This window comes from Elephas maximus, chromosome 2 (genome assembly GCF_024166365.1).
Source record: "Elephas maximus indicus isolate mEleMax1 chromosome 2, mEleMax1 primary haplotype, whole genome shotgun sequence".
Taxonomy (NCBI): Eukaryota; Metazoa; Chordata; class Mammalia; order Proboscidea; family Elephantidae; genus Elephas; species Elephas maximus.
In genome coordinates, this window is record NC_064820.1 from 215,899,869 (window position 1) to 215,921,683 (window position 21,815).

Here is a 21,815-nt window from a genome sequence, read left to right on the forward strand (position 1 = left end):
CCAGTAGTTTTAGGCAAAATCTCAGTAATTTCAGGCAAAACATCCTCTGACTAGCCTGGAGTTGAGAGAAAAAGAGAAACACAGCCATTAAGCACATAGATATCGTTCCTGAAAAGGTCAACCAATCTTGAGAGGTATCTTTGTTTATAAAATAACCTATATATTGATAAATCCCCTTTTTAGCATGACAAAGCAAAATTGTTGGCAAGAGTGATTTTCCTGCTTTCTTTCTCCTGGTAAAATGGTATAAACTGCATAAGGAATAATCAATTGGCAGACTCAGTTTGATCTTCCTCTTGAGGCAGTAAGCTGTGTCCCTCAAGTGCTTTGTGTTGTCTATCTCCGAATAAAGGATTTTTCCTTCTCCTTAAAAATAACTTGTACTTCATTTTAATTCTAGAACAGCATATTTGAATAATTGCTCAGAATAAACTTTATGTTCCAATTTCAGTAAGTTTTGATTATTAACACCCCTAAAGGTACTTAAGGAGGCCCTGTGACCCAGTGGTTAAAGCTCTGGGCTGCTAACTGAAAGGTCAGCAGTTCGAGCCCATCAGTCACTCTGTGGGAGGAAGATGTGGCAGTCTGCTTCCCTAAAGATTACAACCTTGGGAAACCTATGGGGCAGATCTACTTTGTCCTACAGGGTCACCACGTGTCAGAACCTACTTGACAGCAATAGGTTTTAAAGATACTTACTTTAATTCAAAACTAACTCCATGTAAGAAAACTCAGCCTAGAGCCTCAACTATCAAAACACATAAGCCACAATTACACTTGCTGACAACATTCAATTTTACCTAAGCCCGTGAAAACAGAGAAGGTTAGGAAATTCTCCTACCCTCTTGTGTTCCAGAACCACTCTTCCCCATATGACTTGGGTAAGACTCAGGGATGTCCCCCTGTTCACCTATGACAGGCCAGATACGTGCCCTCTGAGTTCCCTCCCATTCCCTGCCTCATAAATGATAAGAAGAACTGCTTGTCTCCACTGATCAATCAGAACAAAATGTTTATTAACCAAAGTGGTTAAGCTCTCCTCCCAATTCCCTCAGCCGGATGTAACATACCCCCCCTCCTTAAAGGCCTCCCCTGGAGAAAAGGCTGCCCTTAGAGTAAAACCATCTCTGATTTACTATCCCATCGTGCTCATCCCACTTCCCCATACCTGGGTCTCTGTAGTCTTGTTTATCCTCACCTCTATAAAAGAAACACCATTTTTGCCTAACTCTTGAGATGCTAACTGAACTAATTGGTCAGTGTTCCCCTACTGCAATAGTCCCCCTCCTCTTCCTCTTCCAGTGGTCCCTCCCACCCCCCATCCCCCCACACAATAATTCTTTGGAGTTAAGTCTCTCCTTACCAAGTCCAAATTTGTTTCTATTTGACCGTTATACTAACTGTAAACCTTCTGCAGATCATCAAACTGGATTTCCTAAAATAACACCACAATATCCAATTCTCTTTTGTTTTGATGGGGTACAGGGGAGATGAAGGAAGGTAGAAAATAAGGTCTAGGGAAGGAAAGGTTAAAATATAAAAGGCTCAAAACACAAAGGCTGGCAAAACAAACACTACATACTACATGCCTAAGGTGTGCTTCACACAGGTGTCAGGTACTTGCTGTGAGTTTGCGGCTCCCTCCTTGAAGCCACACCAGGAAGAAGGTTTTAAGCCTTTGACATATGAAGAAACTAAAACTAAAATGACTGACATTTCAGGCTAGATAACTCTTTGTGGTGGGGAGGGGGAGGCTTGTCCTGTGCTTTGTGGGTTTTTGAGTGGCATCCCTGGCCTCCTCCCTCTAGATGCCAGTAGCAATCCTACTCCTAGGTGTGACAACCAACACTGTCCCCAGACACTGCCAGATGTCTCCTGGAGGAGAAATAGCTGTCTCTTCCCCCACACTCCCCAGCTAAGAACCACCGTCCTGATGTAATGCACACTGAGGCGTATTAAAGACTTCTAAAACCTTGTAGAAGTAGTGGTTGTATCATCTATTTCTTCTTCCAGTGATAAATCAAAGGAATTAACAGGCTTTAACAGCTTTCAGCATACAGGTGGAATTTTCAAATTACACAGACGGTCACACTTGATGAATAACAAATGATGTTTCCAAATACCATCAGAATTTTCCTTTCAGACGTAAATACAATGCTATGAACGGATTTCTGGAGGTTCTTAGTTATAGCCACAAACCACAATCTATTTACTATTCGCCACGCATGTAAAGAAAGGGAAAAATTAAGAGGTGCTCTTGATTTTTATCGTTCAGGATATTTTAAAGGCATGACCATGATTTTTAAAAACTCCTCTGTGAGACTGGAGAAACCTTGAGAGTATGGCCCCTGGACACTCTTTCAGCTCAGTAATGAGGTCACTCCTGAGGTTCACCCTTTAGCCAAAGATTGAACAGGCCCATGGAACAAAACAAGGCTGAGGGGGTGTACCAGCACTGGGACAGGGACTGGAAGGCAGGAGGAAGCCAGAAAGCCGGTAACATGGAACCCTGGGGTTGAGAAAGGAGAGTGTTGGTATGTTGTGGGGTTGTTAACCAATGTCATAATCCACTGAAAAACCCACTAACATCGAGTCAATTCCGACTCATAGCGACCCTATAGGACAGAGTAGAACTCCCCCACAGAGTTTCCAAGGAGCGTCTTCATACAACAATGTATATACTGTTTGATAAGAGACTGGTTTGTTCTGTAAACCTTCATCTAAAGCACATTAAAAAAAAAAAAAAAAAACTCCTCTGTGAGCTTAATAAACAAGTATGCCCAATTCTATTTATATGAACAAAAAGTTAATGCAACACTAGCAATACCCTGAAAATAGAAATTCATCACAATTCTTATCAGTATTAAGTATACAATTTTAACACAGCACCACCTCTTTAAAATACAAAAAAATAAAAATTTAAAGAGACCAAAATAGAGCCCTGAATTTTAAATCTGACATTGTGTCATCTGTTCTTCTCATACAAGAACATCAACATAGAAAAATCTGCCTAAAGAAAAGGGGTTCAGGAACTTTAGCTGCACAAAAAGGAAAACCATTACAATTACACAGAAGCGTATCAGCTACAACTATAAAGCACGGAAGTTTATCGTCTCCCAACACTATAATAAGATCAGGGAAGGAACATCACAAATATGCGTAAATATACATACACACTACTCGACTACATCTTTTTTCCTCAGGAAGAGCCCATGCACAATACACATTTAAAGGCACTTAATCGAATCCCTCATTCGGGCCCTCCTTACGTGCTGTCTCAAGCACAACTGATGGCCATCACCGTAGACACCACGAACAGCTGCCACATACTGGAGGCATAAACAATTCACGAATTACGTGAAGTTCCTAAATGAGAACACACACGTTCTTACTTAGATCTCTTCCAAGCAACTGACTTATGACAAACTGACTTTTCTCCTCAGACGCTGACGAGGACATGTGAAAAGCAATGGGAGCCTCTGAAGATTTCTTGCTGGCCAAATTAGGCACAATTTAAGCAAAAAAAAAAAAAAAAAAAGAACAGTAACAAGAATGAATTATTATACACAGAATAAAAAAGGGATCGATAAAAGTTCATACTGAAATACTACACACACACATTTAAATAGTCTTTACAAGAGAATTTCATCTAATAAGTGTAGAAGACAAAAATAGAAAATAATTTTATAACCATCATAGTAATAAGTGATTCAGGCAAGAATCGTCAATGAATGCTAAAACCACTGCATAAAAAAAATGCTAGGGCATCAGGTATTCAGTTTCAAAGCATCACCCTAAAGATCAGTTTATTAACTAAAAGGGAAAGGGCTACCTTTACAGCAGAGCATCTGTAAGACTCCCCCTTAACCCACTTTATCAGTGCCGATAAGGAACAAGCTGGCAGCATGTGCTCCCCAGTGTAGTGCAGAGAAGCACACAACATCCCCTACTCGGACCAACACTGGGCAGTGAAGCTACAGATAAGCCAGAGGGTAAGGCTAGACTGGGCCCGGGGGGTCCTGGATCAGAGTTGGAGACATCAGCATGGACTCACACTTGTCTTAATAATGGATGCAGATACTCACCCCCAGGGAAGTACGGCATCACTCCCCAACCCCTTCAGTGTGGGCTCAGCATAGTGACCTCCTTCCAAAGAGCACAGTATGGAGGGACAGGGAGGAAGATTAACATTACAGTGGACAAACCTGACAAACACGACCTCAGCCAGGTGATCAAGGTTCACGTCAAAGTGATAGGTCCTGTTGATAGTGTGTACCCTATCAACAGGACTTATCACCTAGTGTTATGATGAGAATGGCATTTACTCCCAGAAACCCACAACCCCAGTCTAATCCTGAGAAAAATATCAGACAAATCCCAATTGAGGGACAGTCTACAAAATACCTGACCAGTGCTGCTCAAAACTGTCAGGGTCATCAACAAGGCAAGTCTGAGAAATTGTCCCAAGCCAAGAAGAGCCTAAGGAGGCATGATGACTAAAAGTAATGTGGGATCCTAAATAGGATCCTAAACGGAAAAAGAACATCAGGTAAAAACTAAGCAAATCTGAATAAAGTATGTTGTTTAGTTAATAATAATGGATCAATATCAGTCATTAGTTGTGCTAAATGTACCACAGTAATGTAAGCTGTTAACAATAGGAGAAACTTGGGGGGGGGGAATGCAATATGGGAAAGCTCTGTAACATCATTGCAACTTTTCTGTACTTCTAAAACTAGTCTCAATTGAGTTTATTAAATTGTATAGAGCTAAAAGCACAGAAAGAAGCCCTGGTCGCACAGTGGTTAAGCCCTCGGCTGCTAATAAAAAGGTCAGCAGTATGAACCCACCAGCTGTTCTGCAGGAGAAGGGTGTGGCAGTCTGCTTCCACAAAGAGATACAGCCTTGGAATTCTAACTCAAAAAGAATGATCAGACTTGCTGGCCTGAAGGAGGCTGGAGAAATCCTGAGAGTATGGCCCTCGGACACCCTTTCAGCTCAGTAATGAGGCCACTCCTGAGGTTCAACCTTCAGCCAAAGACTGAACAGGCCATGGAACAAAACAAGACTAAAGGGGTGCACCAGCCCTGGGGCAGGGACTGGAAGGCAGGAGGGAACAGGAAAGCTGGTAAAAGAGAAGCCAGGGTTGAGAAGGGAGAGTGGTGACATGTTGTGGGATTGTTAACCAATGTCTTAGAACCATGTGTGTACTAACTCTATGATAAGAAACTACTTTGTTCTGTAAACCTTCATCTAAAGAATAACTCAAAAAAAAAGATTTACAGCCTTGGAAACCCTGCAGGGCAGTTCTACTTTGTCCTATAGGGTCTCTATGAGTCAGAATCGACTCGACGGCAATGGGTTTTTGGTTTTTAAAAACACACACATACACACCAATGAGCACAACTGGAGAAATCTGCAGGAGATCAGTGGAATTGCATCAAAGGTGAAGTGTATCAATGTCAACACCCTGGTGGTGATACTCTGCTGTAGTTTTGCAAGATGTTACCATGGGAGAAACTAGGTAAAAGGCATCATCAGGATAGCTCTGTAACAGTTCTTGTAACAGCAGGTAAATCTCAAAATAAAAAGCCTAATAGAAGAAAAAAAAATTTTACTTTTAGACATTTTACTTGGAAAACTATTCCCTACCTAGTATGAATGTGCAATGTTTTGCTTTAACGGTTTGCAAAATCTAACTCATCAACAACTAAAAAAGATAACTCCTCCAAGGAAGTTTGGGAAAAAAAATCTTTTTTTAAAGGATGTAACAAATAAAAAGTGAGCTAGAAACACTTTGAGGCTGCCCACAAGACCATTCAGAAAGTCCCTCCAGGTATTCTGTTTGTATAAACCAGTAACAGAACCGTTTTTACTCAAAAAATTCAAGCATAAGAGACGTGAAAACGTCATATCTTAATAGAAAGATCTCAGACTTCAGAACCAAAATACACCAATAAAAATGGATGGCAACTAGGAGATGACCGTATAGGACCACGGAATAAATCTTTTTCTAAATCACACAGCAAAGTACCAACGACTCCAGATAAATACTACAAGTCCATTCACTTCAGTGATCACCCTTTCCCCACTATAACCCAAGGCCAGGGACGGCCTCTCAAGCCCAGCTTAGTAACTAGGCCCGCTCCTTCTCAAGCAGGTGTCCACAGACCCATGGCCTGCACCTTCACTTCCTAGAAGGCACAAAATGGAAGGCGGGAGGGTATACTTGTTCCCTATGAAAGGATCTCTTTAAAGTTCACTGTTGTGCTTTGCCTGGAGTGTTTGTATTTCTCTCCGTTTAGTCACTCTATCCCACCCCCCTATCCCGTTGTTTCCTATACACGAAACTGTGAATGTATTCTTTAACAGCTTAACTTTTTATTATGTAAACTTTCAAAGAAACACAAAGGCACGATGAACTCCCAGGTACTCGATGAACTCCCAGGTACTCGCACCTAGCTTCAGTAACCATCAACAGTTATCAACCAGATTATATTTAAAAAAAAAAAAAGCAGCAACCTCCGTATACATCAAAGGGCCAGCTTTCATGGTAGAGCTGTTGGCATTTACGGATGGCACTGTCAGGCTGTTCGAACTTAGTGTACTTTTTAAACGCCTGTGCAGTTCATGTTGGATACCAAGTAGACAAATCATTCACATTTCAACCCTGCAGCAAATAAAAACATATATGGTGAAAAATACCTGGTGTAAGATTATGCCTCCTTTGAGCTGATTACCAGAGGTCTAAGTTTCAAAAGGAAACCCTGGCAGCGTAGTGGTTAAGTGCTACAGCTGCTGTCGAATCCACGAGGAGCTCCCTGGAAACTCTATGGGGCAGTTCTACTCTGTCCTATAGGGTCACTATGAGTCAGGATTGACTCAATGGAAATGGGTTTAAGTTTCAAAAGAGTTTATTAAAAAGTAGAAAATAAACAGTGGTGTTTCCATTCAATGGAATATTAAGGGCACAGCTGAAAAGAATAAAATGTGAGATCTGTATGTATGGGCAAATAAAAAAAACAGAAACCCCGGTGGTGCAGGGGTTAAGCACTCGGGAGAAAACACCTGGCAGCTGTGCTCCTGTAAAGATTTATAGCCTAGAAACCCTATGGGGGCAGTTCTACTCTGTCCTAGGGTCACTGTGAGTCGGAATCAACTTGAGGGCCCATAACAATATGCATGCGTTTGCAATTCTGAAGACGTCTGGAAGACCCAGACAGCAAAATAACCTTAACAGTGATTACCTGAAGGCCAGGGAGAACTTACCTTGTATAAACCTTTGAGTACTTTATTTTTACCCATTGAGGATATTATCGTTTTTATTATTTTTTTAAAATGCAGACTCACAAATTTTAAGCATAAAACCAACTGACATTTGAACATCTAGAATTACCTACATATTCCTTTTGTGTATTCAGACTCAATTATCCTAAGTGCAGGAATTTTCACTGACATCTACAAAACATCTAAAATTTAAGGCAGACATTTAACGTCTTGCTATTTGACGCATACTGTTTACATGGCCATTGGACAATTTTTATTTCAATTCCTCATGGCAGAAGCTCAGGGGTATCTTACTAATCTCAGAAAGGTTAAGTCCACAACTCCTTTAGGGGTTCGGAGCTGACTTTGGACCTTAGTTCCAAACAAGACGGAATCGCCCCACTTTCTTCCAAAGAGTGTCTATCCCAAATTTCTTTATATTGCAGCGTTAAGACCGCAAACACAGAAACAGAAAAAAAAAAAAAAAATGCCAGATGAGGTATGATTTCTGGATCTTAAAGTCCTCTACCCCCTCACCTACTGTTTCCCAGATAGCTTCCCTCCCTCTCTAGCTAGCCCCTTTCCCAAACCCAAAGATTTCCCTAGGAATTTTTACCCAAAGGGTCCCTTTAGGCCCCGAATTCTGTGTCTCAGAAGCCTTGATATGCAGTTTTCCGTCCTCTAGATCACCACACAAATTAAACCAGAATTACCAACAATATGTTTGGCAACTCTTCACTTTGGGGAAAGTACATTTGGTTAAAGTATTGAAACTACTCTATCCACAAAACAGCTGAGTTTTGAAGATAAGCTATTTTAGAGTCAAAGAAACAGTTTAAAGAAAATGGAGTTAAACGATTATCTAAAAAACATTACCTGTGCAAAACGTGCCTATATATTCAAAATACAGAGTATGTCAAGTCATAACAACCAGTAGAACTCATACTTCCTACGGTTTTTATTGCCAGTTTCCATCTTTTTTTTTTTTTTCCATCTTTACATACAAACTCTAAAGTGGTTAGAGATATTTTACACATGCCAGAAACGTAAAGGAGTAAGTTCACCGTGGCAATGTTTTTATTGTTGTTATTAGTTGACATTGAGTCAACTGTGACTGATGGCAACCCTGCGTGTGTGTGCAAAGTAGAACTGCTCCATAGTTTTCAAGGCTGTTACCTTCCCGAAGCAGTTCGCCAGGCCTGTCTTCCAAGGCGCCTCTAGGTAGGTTTGAACCACCAACCTTTCAGCTAGTAGCCAAGCACTTAACTGTTTGCACCACCGAGTCCTAATATGCTAGAACATTTTTACACTGAGTAGTACCAAAGTTTTACTTTGATTCCATAAAAAGCTTAACCTGGGCAGAAAGTTATCAAATCTGACCACATTCTTCTCATTCCTTGTCTAACAAAAGAAGAATCAAAGTCTGGATACACAACCATAACTCACCTTGGATGAGAAAACTTTTAACTTCCAATCGTCCAGGAATTAATTTCTGTAGCTAACTTGTAGCTGTGTTCTTACTAAGATGTCAATCTCCAAAGGCAGCTCTGACTGCACAATTGTAACATAAATTCCATATTTTTTTAGGGAACATCGTATCTTTAGAAGCTAATGCACTGAGCCCACTGATCTGCTGAGAACCTCATCCAAACTGTCAAACATGGTTTATTCAACGTTAATCACCAAGGTTAAACTATTTCCCAAAGCAAGTCTTCCTTCATTGGGCCACTAGAGAGTGCTAGACATGCAGTTATACAGGAACTGAAGTGATCAAGAAAATGACTCCCAAAGATTCAGAGAGAATGGGAGGATACCAGTAAGAGTTCATGGCTGGTATTTTACCAAAAGGCACTGCGATAGTAACAGCCCTGAATTTTGAAAGAAACATGTATCATTACCTCTTTTACAGAGCTCAAGTTCTGACTAATGAATAATGTTAAGATGTGGTTCAGCAGCTTTCAAACCAAGCAGCTGAAAGGAAAAAGTAAAAGATTACTTTCAACATAGGAAAAAATTCTTTCCTTTAGGAAACAAGGCCAAGTTAATGATGGTTTCAGCTTGATTCCTTCAGTTTTGTTAAAAATGAGGAGAGGAAAAGAGCAGGAATTGCCTACTCAATGCCAAGTGGAAATCAATCTTACATGCTTAAGTCTTAATCAAGAAATTAGTTATACAGAGCTGCATCTTGGGAGAATAAGGTTACCACCTGTAGAAAGCCATTTCAATTCCCGCAATTCCATTAGCAAGTCATAATTTAATCGCTCCTGGACTCTCACACGGATCCCACTAGAAATCCACCTCACCTCAGATTTTTGTCCATGCTAAGAGGTAATGCTTCCCATTCCCTACAATATCAGTGAGACTGTTAGTTTTCCAATAAAAAATGCTATTCATGTGGAAATTGCCTAACAACTCCCAACGTCAGACTATATTCTGCAAAATCATCTTGTTAAATTGTCAAAGTCTATTCAGCTCAGAAGAAAGAATTTCTTATCTCCAAATCTTTAATGGCTTAATCACGGGAATGTACGTTATGTCTGAAAGGGCATAACACAATTTGTATTTCCTCAATGTCTCACAGAGGGGTCAGTTCCTTATCTTCGCACAAGGCATGCGACTCTAATTCCTGCTGCCTCACCTTTCCATCTAAGCTTTTCTTTTAAATGCACTCATTTAGCACAAGGGATTCTCCAAACCTCGATACAAATCAGCAGTCCCGGCTTCGCGGTGGCTCTACAGGGCGGCAAGGCTTGCTACATTTCTAACTGCCCACCCACTCCTCGCCGCCTCCACCCGCGTCCACGCCTGAATCAGGGGCGGGGAGGGTTGGTGGGAACGCCATCTGCCCATATTTGTTCCCGTAAAGCCCGCACCTGGTGCGGGGCTCTGCCCAAGGACCACAGTTGTAACCACGTCCTAATAGGCCCCGGTCGTAGCCATATGGCTCTTCAGTTTCCTTAGGCCAGACGGCCCGCCTCTGGACGTGAATGGACACTAGCATAAAGGGTACTTGAGAAGATGGCAGGAGCTGATCCACTGCAGGCTGCCGGAAAAGTCTCCGACACTGCTTCCCTTTATTGTCTTATTTTTTCTCAGTGCACCCTATTCCCACTCCCCAACACTCCCGCCCCTGTAGGGTTCCTCGTGTTGGAAAAACGGAGACCTTCTGCACAGACCCTGCAGGAGAAAGGCGCCTCTTCCCAGACTTGCGCTCCTCTCTCTCCACCGCTGGAATTGCACAAGCCCACCGAGACCCCGCCCTACCCTACCCCGCGCCCGAAGGGAGGGCAGGAGGAAGGTGAGGGGGAAAAGAAGGTGAGGGAAGGAGGGGAAAGGAGGAGGAGGGGGGAAAGGGGGGAAGAAAAGAGGTGGCCTGGTAGAGGGGGATGGGAGAAGAAGGGAAAGGGGGAGGGGGACGGGAGGGGAGGGAAGGTCAGGGAGGGTGGGGAGAGGGAGGAATGGGAGGGGGAGGAAAAGGAGGAAGGGAAAAGAGGAGGAAAGTGATGGGGGAGGGGGATCGGGGAGAGGAGGAAAAGGAGGGGGAAGGGGAGAAGGAAGGAGTGAAGAAGAGAAGGGAGGAGAGGAAGAGAGAGGAGAAAAAAGAGGGGAGGGGAGATGGGAGGGGGAAGGGGGAGTGGAGGAAAGTAAGGGTGGGGAAAAAGGGAAGGGAGAAAGTTATGAAGAGAACCTTCTGAGGAGAGAGAAGTATGAATGGTGGGGGAAGGATGGGGAAGGGGAGAACATGGAAGGCAGAGAAGAATGGGGGAGGGGGAAGAACGGAGGGAGGGCTGTCGCCCCTCCCCCTGCCGCCTGCGCGAATCTCCCCACGCGCCCCTCGCCCCCAGGGGGCTGGGAGCACCCGGCCACCCGCGAGGTGTGCAGCCCCCGCCCAGCTGAGGGTCTTCATTTGGGGTGTCCCACCTTGCGCTTGAGGGCCTCGGCGGTGCCGCTCCACACGAAGCACTGGTAGATGGCGCGCAGATTCTGCTTCCAGTTGTCCACCTTGAAGCTGCTCAAGTGCGAGCAGCCGGACGGCGCCACCGCCAGCTCGGCGTCCATGGCCTCGCCCTCCGCCTCGCTCCGGGAGGCCGTAGGGGGCAGGGCCCGGCCGCGCGCGGGCGGCGGCGGCGGCGACGAGGACGTGGACGACGCCAGGGCGGCGCGGGGACGAAGCTCGCAAGCGACCGCCGCGCTCCGGGTCTGCGGGACCTGGGCGGTGCCGGCGCGATTACTGCATCCCCCGCCGGCCGCACTGCGCAGGCGCCGCCCCGCCCCGCAGACCCCCGTCCCCGGCGCCCAGCGACCGCCGAGGCCTCCAGTGGTCAGGGCCGCGGGAGTGATGCTACCGAGGCCCCACCCCTGGGCCAGCTCCATTGGAAGCCGGGCCGCCACGTGGCCACGCCCACCACTGCCATTGGCTGCCATTGCAGTCCGTCTCTTTCAGAGCAGCGCCCAGTCCGCAGTGGCTCCGACTGTGCTGGTCTCCACCGATCGCCGGGGAGGTGGGGCATGCTGTGGATTGGGTGACGCGGGGTGTCTGTCAGGGCTCTGAACCGGTTTGCACCGGCCTGAGCTCTGCCGCAAAGAGGCGGAGCGACGGGCTGGGGGTGGTGCAAAGCCTGCAGTCTTGCAAACTGCTTCCTGCGTCTCTGAGAAATCCCTCGACCTGCTCTGCCTTCCCTGGGTCACGAGCAATGCCTTTGCCAATAGAAATTCCCTCCTTTGGGCTTTCTGCAGGGCTCTTCCATCTTTGCAGCCTATCCCACAGGCATCACAGCTCCGTAGCCATGAGTTAGAGCTGCCGGCTTCACCCGGTGTGTGGCACTGCCTCAAGGGAGCATACGGAGTCCCCTACACCAGGACCCCACCTTCAAGTGAGGGTCTCATCAACGCTGTCCAACAGAAATATGACGTGAGCCACATATCTAAAATTGTAAATTTCCTAGTAGCTGCATTTTAAAAAAGCAGGAGCTTTATTGACCATCGCCAAAAAGTGGCAACAGTTTAAAGGTCTGTCAGCAGATGAGCGAATAAACAAAACGTGACACACACGTACACAATGGAGTGTTATTCAATCGTAAAGAGAAATCAAGTTCTGATACATGCAACCACATGGATGAACCTTGAAAACATTATGCTGAGAGAAATAAGCCAGACATAAAAGGGCAATGTATAGATCCACATTTATGAAATAGTTAGAACAGGAAAATCCATCAGGACTAAAGAAGATTAGTGGTTTCCAGGGTCTAGGAGGAGAAGGGAAAAGGGGAGTTTAAAACAAACGAAAGAAACAGGCAAAATTAAATTTAATATATTTTATTTAATGCAGCATAGCCAAAATATTATTTCAACATGTAAACAGTATTTTTTCATTATTGATGAGATTTTTACATTTTTTTGCATGAATTTTTGGAAATTCTGTGTGTATTTTACACTTAGAGCACATCCAATTCATGCTAGCCACGTTTAAAGTGCCAGTGGCTACCACATTGGACAGTGTAAGTACAATCCAAATGAAACTTGCCGGTGAGTGGATTCTAACTCATAACGACCCTGTAGGACAGAGTAGACCTGCCCCGTAAGGTTTCCAAGGAGCTGCTAGTGGATTCAAACTAAGAACTTTTTTTTTTTTTTTTGGTTTTAAGAGCCTGAGCTCTTAACTCTTGCAGGACAAGGCTTCCCACCTTAGGACTGAGCCCTGCCTAAGTTCTTGCCTTCTACTGACCAAGAATGACCAGGAGAGGCTCAGAGGTTCCACATGAACAAAGGTTTATTGTGACAGAAAGAGCGTAAAGGCTCAGGAGTGGGGAACAGAGAGGAACCAGGAAACGCTAGCCTCTGTTACCCCAAACAAAGGTTTTGCTGGGGCTTATATGGGTTTGGCGAGGATAATAATGAATATTTAGCAGGTTTCTTTCAAGGGGCAGGTACTTCTCAGAATGGCAGTAGGTACTAAATTAGGTTGCATGGGCATCTGGAATCCAAGATGGAACTCACAGCAAAGGCTCCTGGGATTGGGTGGCAAAACTTATTACGGGGTGTCACGCCTACGCAGTCCCTCCCGTGGTGCTGGTTGGATTCCTGTCGCGGGTACTGGCATCAGGCAGAAGTCATCTGTGTGTCACCTTGCAGATATCCGCGCGTGCACCAGGCCCAGTTCCCCTGAAAAACATCTTACAAGGGAGTACTTTGTTTGTTCTTTCCTTATCACACATTCAAGGATTGGGGTTTTGCATCATTAGCCAAGCATATAATTTTTGTAAGTAAGTTGCAAGTTGCAGGGCTCCTTGACTAGGGGCTCAGTCGCTGTTTCTCCCCTATCTCATAACTCCTACGCCACAATCAGTACATAAGAAAACTGAACCAGGGCAGCCGGTAGAAAAAATTGTAAAGACAGTGCAAATGATGTCTTGGAGGAGTAAAGGCCCAATGGACCTGGGACAATATCTTGGATGAGGTGTGGTGCTACTTACCTATACTCATGGCATTGAGTTCTTTGGGAGATTAAAGAAAGCTGCCAGTTGCTCTCCAAGTATGCTACTGTGGAAGAGCTATCACAGTGAAAAAATAAAATAGTAACCTCTGGTATATAAAGCTGCAGGGTTTAATGGCTTGAGAACTGGAATAAAGCACTGTGGTTAGGACAAATTGCCAAGTACGCTTTTGCCCTATGTCTTAGTTTTCTAGTGCTGCTACAAAAGAAATACCACAAGTGGATGGCTTCAACAAAGACAAGTCTATTCTCTCACAGTCTAGTAGCGATTTAGGAAATAATATTGGAATCATTATTTCCTGTCCTTGAGCACAGAGAATGTGACCCAGCTGGAGCTGGGCCCACAAAGACTCACAAGGACACATCAGCTGGGCCCTGAGATAAAGAAAATAGATGGGACAATCTTGTAAATTATCTTTTAGGGAAGAAAAAAATCTCTTAGGGAACTTTTCACGTAAAGCCAACCAAACAGAACACAAAAGCCTTTCCACTCTTTTTCTGTTAGCATTTAATAATAATGTTAGCATATAGTGAATAAAAAATTTTTTGGACCCACGAAGACCCTCCTGACTGAAACCTGTACCAAAGACTGTTAAGAAAGACCATTCAAAATGTAGGATCACAGTTTCTAGCCAATCCATGAAAAGGTGAAGCTTTTAATGGTTTTGCCCACTTGTAATGTTAACATATACTGGTGACTCTGGAACTTTCCTTGGACAGGAGCAGACATGGCTGAGGCAGCATGCTTGTCTGTTTTTCCATTCTTGTTTATTCTGTAACATTTCCTTGGACTCAGGCAGACATGGCTCTGGCAACATGCTTGTCTGCTTCCCACTTTTGCCTTTTTTAATATATGCCGAATAAAACTTTCTTTTTGCTTTACTAAACTTTGTGATTTTTTTACCCTACGACAGTAGGCTAGACCTCTGAATTCAGGGCGTCAGCTCCAGGGGAAGGCCTTCTGTCTATTGGCTATGGAGGAAAGTCCCTGTCATCAATCTTCCCCTGGTCTTCTGAGCACAGGGACCTCAAGTCCAAAGGACGCAATCTGCCCCCATCGCTGCTTTCTTGGTGGTGTGAGGTCCCCATGTCTCTCTGCTCACTTCTTTTATATCCCAAAAGAACCCGGCTCAAGACACAATCCAATCCAGTAGATTGAGTCCTGCCTCATCAACACAACTGCCACCCATCCCCCCTCATTAACATCATAGAGGCAGGATTTACAACACATAGGAAAATCACAACAGATGACAAAATGGTGGACAAACACATAATACCAGGAATCATGGCCCAGCCAAATTGATACACGTATTTTTGGGGACACAATTCAATCCATGACACCCTAGAATCTTACACTTGCTGTGCCTTCTGCCTGGACTGCTCCCCACCCCACCCCACAGTCCTTGGCTGGTTCTCCCTAACCCTCCTCCCGGGCTTTATCAAACAACTACTCAATGAGGCCTTCCCCGCCATCCCATTGAAAATTTCAGTGTCCACCCACAAAACTCCGTATTCCCTTACGTGCTTTCGTTTTCTCCAAAGAAAGTATCACTATCTGACATAGTATACCCCTAGGTGGTACAAACGGTTAACATGCTTGGCTGCTAACATAGAGGTTACAAGTTTGAACGCACCCAAAGTCACCTCAGAAGAAAGGTCTGGCAACGATTTCCAAAAAAGCAGCCATTGAAAACCCTGTGGAGCACAGTTCTACTCTGACACACATGGGATCGCTGTGAGTCAGAATCCGTCCATCCCACTAGCATGAAAACTCAGTGAGGGTAATGATTTTTCTGTTTTGGTTACTACACTATCCCTCAGTTCTCAGAACAGAGTACTGCGACATGCAGGTACTCAAAAATATCTGTTGAATTAATTAACTCAAAGAAAATTTTATAGGAGAATCTGACAAGATCATTCCCAGAATAAAGTACTGGTCAAGGCAAGTTAAGAAAGGAGTATCAGTTTAACAAAAAGTGAAATCATGATAGAGGTATCCAGGGATGAACAGGTGAACTACAGGGCATTTGGGGGCCAGTGAAACCATTCGGTATGATACCTAATAGTGGATACATGACATTATGCCTTTGCAAAACCTGTAGGACTGTACGACACAAAGATGTAACTAAGCCCTAATGTAACTATGGACATTAATAACAACGTATCAATGTTGCTTCGTCAAAACAAATATATCACAAGGATGCAAGACGTTAATAACAAGAGAAACTGTGTAGGGGGAGAAGGGAGATGTGGGCACTCTCTGTACTACAAGAGAAACTGCAGAGGGGTGAAGGAAACTGTGGGCACTCTCTGTACTTTCCTGGCAACTTCTCTGTACACCTAAAACTGCTGTGCGAAATAAAGTATGTTTAAAAAAAAAAAAAAACTTTTCCTCATGTTCAGAAACTTTAGGGATCAGGTTTTTAAAAATGAAGTAATAAATAGAAGTTAGATTACAAGAGAATGGAATACTACCCAGTGATGAAGAAAAATGAGTTCCCAAAGCGTCTTGGAACATGGATGAACCTGGAGGACATCATGTTGAGCGAAATAAGTCAATCACAAAAATAAATAAATAATGTATGTTCTCACCTTTATGAAGGGACATGAACAAGTAAATATACAGAAAAAACTCCGAGAAGCTGGGCTATATGAAGAAGAACAGGGCATCAGGGGAGGGAGACTCATTAACAACCTGCGTTATGCAGATGACACAAACTTCCTTGCTGAAAGTGAAGAGGACCTGAAGTACTTACTGATGAAGATCAAACACCACAACCTTCAGTTTGGGTTACACCTTGACATAAAACAAAAACCCTCACAACTGGACCAATAAGCAACATCGTGATACATGGAAAAAAGATTGAAGTTGTCAACAATTTCATTTTACTTGGATCCATAATCAACACCCACGGGAGCAGCAGTCAAGAAATCAAAAGACGCATTGTGTTGGGCGAATCTGCTCCAAACGACCTCTTTAAGTGTTGAAAAGCAAAGATGTCACCTTGAAGACTAAAGTGCCCCTGACCCAAGCCATGGTATTTTCAATCCCATCATACGCATGCAAAAGCTGGACAATGAATCAGGAAGACCGAAGTAGAATTGACACCTTTGAATTGTGGTGTTGGTGAAGATTATCGAATATATCGTGGACTGCCAAAAGAACAAACAAATCTGTCTTGGAAAAAGTACAACCAGATGCTCCTTAGAGGGAAGGATGGCGAGACTACACCTTACATTATTTTGCACATGTTGTCAGGAGGGATCAGTCCCTGGAGAAGGACATCATGCTTGGTGAAGTGGAGGGCGAGGGGTATAGAAGAAGACCCTCAATGAGATGGATTGACACAGTGGCTGCAACAACAGGCTCAAACATAACAACGATTGTGAGGATGTCGCAGGACCGGGCAGTGTTTTGTTCTGTGGTACACAGAGTCGCTATGCGTCGGAACAAACTTGACGGCACCTAACAACAACAGCGATGTTCATTAGTGGTTTTCAGGGATGGGGAGTGGAGGGAGAACTCCATCTATAGAACCCATTGCTGTCAGGCCAATTCCGACTCATAGCAACCCGAAATGATTTCAATAGTGTTTCCAAGGCTGCAATTTTTTAATATGTATATGTACATTTTTAAATGAACTTTTTATTTTGGAAGTTTTAGATTTACAGAAAAATTATGAAGACAGTATAGAGAGTTCCCATATAACCCACACCCAGTTTCCCCTATTATTAACATCTTACGTTAGTAAAAATATGGTCCACTAATTACATACTCATCTGATATTGACACATTATTATTAACTAACATCCATATTTTATCCAAATATCAGTGGTTTTTACCTAATGTCCTTTTTCTTTTTGAGGATCCCATCCAGGATACCACATTACATTTAGTCATCATGTCTCCTTAGGCTCCTCTAGACTGTGATACTTTTTCAGACTTTCCTTGTTGATGACCTTGACAGTTTTAAGACATACTGGTCAGATGTTTTGTTCAATGCCCCACTAATGGGGTCTGATACTTTTCTCATAATAAGACTTTTTTTTTAAATAGGTTATTTGGAGGAAGACCACAAAAGTAAATATGTTATTCTCATCATATCATATCAAGGACACATACAATCATCATGACTCCCCACTGCTGGTGTTGACCTTAATCTCCTGATTGAGGTAGTGTTTGTCAGGTATCTCCACTGTAAAGTTACCTTTTCCCCTTTCCACATGATACTTCTTGGAAGGAAATCCCTATGACTAGTCTACATTTAAGGAATGGGAAAGTTATGCTCCACTTCCTTAGGGGTGAAGTATATACATAAATTCAAGGCTATAATCTTCATGGAAGCAGATCGCCACCTCTTCCTCCCATGGAGGAGTGGTGAGTTCAAACCGCCGACCTCTCAGTTAGCTGCTGTGTGCTTAACCACTGTGCCACCAGGGCTCCTCTATACGTAGTAGACACTTGCTATTTTTGGTGATGGGAAAGGTAACACCAAATGAGGGTGAAGTATACTCAGCTTGACAAAGGTAAATGATGTCACTAAAAAATACACAACACAAAAAAGGACCTGTTGGTAATTGCCATGGCATATATAATTTTGAAACTACAGCAAAAACAATAAAAAATATACAAGGGTATGTATGTATGTATGTAGGCATATATATGGATAAAAAAAAATTTATTGCCATCGAGTCTATTCTGACTCATAGAGACCCTATAGCGATCCTAGATATGTATAAACATGTATACATACACATAACAAACAAACACACCCGTTGCCATCAAGTTGATTACCACACATTATGACCCTATAGGACAGAGTAAAACTGCTCCATACAGTTTTCAAGGAGTGCCTGGTGGATTCAAACTGCTGACCTTTTGGTTAGCAGCCGTAGCTCTGAACCACTACTCCACCAGGGCTTCTATGTGTATATATAGGAGTATGCATATATACACTATATGCATCTATGTAACTGTAAGCATATATATTCATATTATATAGGGGTCACAGTTATAGATACTTCTCAGACATAACCAAACACCTCAAGGGATTGGATTTCTGGATTTGAAGGATGATGTTGTTGTCATTTACAGATTCACGTCTCTGTTTCCTTGTTTTTAAGTCTTTTAGCCTTTTTTTTTTTTTTTTATTGAGAGATCGTTACCTAAGTTAGTATCTGGCTGATGCTGTCCTGTGTCTTAGGCTTCAGTTGTTGTCTGATGCTGTTGGTTCTCTAACAGAAGTACTCCTTTTAACATTTCTTGTATGTTTGGTTTGGTTTGGGGGATTCCTTTAATTTCTGTTTATCTGGAAATATCCTAATTTCGCCATCATATTTGAGAGAGAGATTTTAGGATATATTCTTCTTGGTTGGCAGTTTTTTCCTGTCAATGTTTTATGTATGTCATCTCACTGCCTTTTGACTGCATTGCTCCTGCTGAGTAGTCAGAACTTAGTTCTATTGTTTCCCCTTTGTAAGTGACTTTTGTTTTTCTTGACCTGCTCTCAGAATTCTTTCTTTGTCTTTGATTTTGGCAAATGTGACTATGATCTGTCTTGGTGACTTTCTTTTAGAGTCTTTCCTCTATGAGATTCACCAAACTTCTTGGATGGTCAGTGTGTTAGTCATCTAGTGCTGCTATAACAGAAATACCACAAATGGATGGCTTTAACAAAGACAGGTTTATTCTCTCACAGTCCAGTAGGCTAAAAGTCCGAATTCAGGGTGCTGGCCCCAGGGAAGGCTTTCTCTCTCTGTCAGCTCTGGAGGAAGGTCCTTGTCATCAGTCTTCCCTTGGTCTGGGAGCATCTCGGTACAGGAACCTCAGGTCCAAAGGACACACTCTACTCCCAGTGCTGCTTTCTTGGTGGTATGAGGTCCCCCACTCTCTGCTTGCTTTCCTTTCCTTTTATCTCTTGTAAGATAAAAGATGGCGCGGGCCACACTCCAAGGAAACTGCTTTTACATTGGATCAGGGCTGTGACCTGAATAAGAGTGTTACATCCCATAATAATCCTTTTAATCACAGGCAGAGATTATGATTTATAACACATGGGAAAATCACAAAATGGAGGACAACCACACGTGGCCTAAGAAGTTGACACGTATTTTGGAGGACACAATTCAATCCATTACAGTCAGCTTTTCATTTTCATGATATTTGGGAAGTTTTCTGCCAGGAAATCTTCAATAATCTTCTGTGTTTTCAGTATTCTCTCCTGCTCTCAAACTACAATTATGTGCAAATTTTTGCTCCTGATTGTGTCCGACATAATTCTTAGATTTTCTTCATTCTTTTCTCTGATTTTTCCTCAGACAAAGTGGGGGGGCCCATGGATTTGTCTTCCATCTCAGTTATTCTGTCTTCTGTTGTTTCAAATTTGCTCCTAAAACTTTCTGTTGAGTTGTCTGTTTCTGAAATTTTGTTGCTTATCTTTTGGATTTCTGGCTGCTGATTTTGAATTATTTCTAATTATTTATTTTGAAATTTTGTTCATGTATTATTTTCCTGAATTATTCTATTGCTTTGTCTATGTTTTTCTTGATTTTGGCTATGTTTTCACTGGTTTTGTCTGTGTTTTTCAGAATTTTGTCTATTTTTTAAACTTGCTTTTGTGTTTTCTTTGATCTCTTTCCTTATCTCTTAAAAAAAAAAAAAAAAAAAAGCCCTAAATAGTAATCTTTTGAATTCTGTATCAAGTAGTTCCACTGCCTTTTCTTCTACCAAAAGGTCATCTGATTCTGTATTTTGGTCACTTGCTGGACCCATCTTTTCCTGCTTATTTATATGTTTTACTATTTTCTACTGTCTCTGAATCATTAAAGTATTTTTTATTTATTGATTGATTGTAAGTTTATTTGTTCCGTCCTGCCTTTTTGTTCTGTTTTGACATGCAGGGCAGAGCAGGTGTGTTTTGTTGTTTGCTCTCTGTGAGCATGATAGTTCTCACCACTTGTCCCAGTGGACAGGACAGCAGCAGGCAGGGCAAGCCTGCTTTGCTGTACTTTGGTTTGGCGAGGTGTCTGAGGGTGGACTGGGTGGGTGCTGTCTGTCTCTTGATGTTGGTTCAGTGGTGTGAAAGTTTTTGTAGTCTTTTTTCAGATAGGCAGGGGCGTCAGATGGGGAGTGGCATGGGCTTGCTTCACACTATACACCGGTTGGTCAAGTGGCGGGAGGGGGGCAGTGTTAGCCCAGTATGGTGGCTAACCTGAGCAGTGAGGGTGCTCTAACTGTGGCGGCATTCCAGGGACTGGTGGGGAGGGTGGCATATGGGACTAGTTGGGGGGAGGGAAAAAAGAAAAGAGAGAGAAAAAGATTTTTAAAAAGTGTAGCCAGCAGGGGAGTTTGGGCAGACCTGGGGCTGATGGAGGTGGGGGAAGTGGTGCATGATGTTAGGTGGGAGGTAGAAAGGAAAGAAAGAAAAAAAAGAAAAGAAAAGAAGTGGCAGTGCAGAGGGGTCTGATGGCAGGGTGAGAAGGTGGCATATGGGGGTAGGTCCAAGGAGAGGGAAAAGGAAGAAAGAGAAAAGAAAATTTAAAAAAATTAATAAATAAAAATGTAAAAAGCTGGCAGTGCAGTGGGGGGGGGGCAGCAAGTGGAGGCAGAGTGGACTCAAGGGCTGGTTAGAAGGGAGGAGATGTGATGTGTAGAGCTAGGTGGGAAGGAGAAAGAAGAGAAAGAAACAAAAGCAAAAAAAATTGTGGCGCAGCAGGAGCCAGCAAGTTGGGGCAAGGCTGACCCAGGGTGGCTGTGGGCTGATGGCTTTCTAGGGAGATGTGGCCCAGTAGGATGGTGTGGAGGTGGCGTATGGAGCTAGGTGGGAGGAAGAAAGGGAACAGAAAAAAGAGAAAAAAAAAAAAAAAGAGAAAAAAATGTCCGCTTGGCAGAAGCTGGTACGTGAGGGGCGGGGCAGACCTGGGGTAGCACTGTACTGGTGGTTCTCTAGCCAAGAGGCATGGTACAGCCCATTGGGAAGGGGCAAAGGTGGCACATGGGGCTAGGTAGAAAGGGGAAAGAAAAGGAAGAAAGGGAAGGAGAGAAAAAAAATGGCAC

At 43.3% G+C, this 21,815-nt stretch overlaps 1 protein-coding gene across 1 annotated transcript in view; it reads right to left on the reverse strand.

The window, feature by feature from the left end:
- USP22 (ubiquitin specific peptidase 22) overlaps positions 1 to 11,596 on the reverse strand; it is a 77,488-nt gene extending 65,892 nt beyond the window's left edge. The window contains exon 1 of the mRNA XM_049874779.1: positions 11,188 to 11,596. Coding sequence (XP_049730736.1) covers positions 11,188 to 11,325 — 138 coding nt within the window. The 5' untranslated portion in view covers positions 11,326 to 11,596. The remainder of the gene's footprint in view (positions 1 to 11,187) is intronic.
- Between the last annotated feature and the right edge of the window lie 10,219 nt (positions 11,597 to 21,815).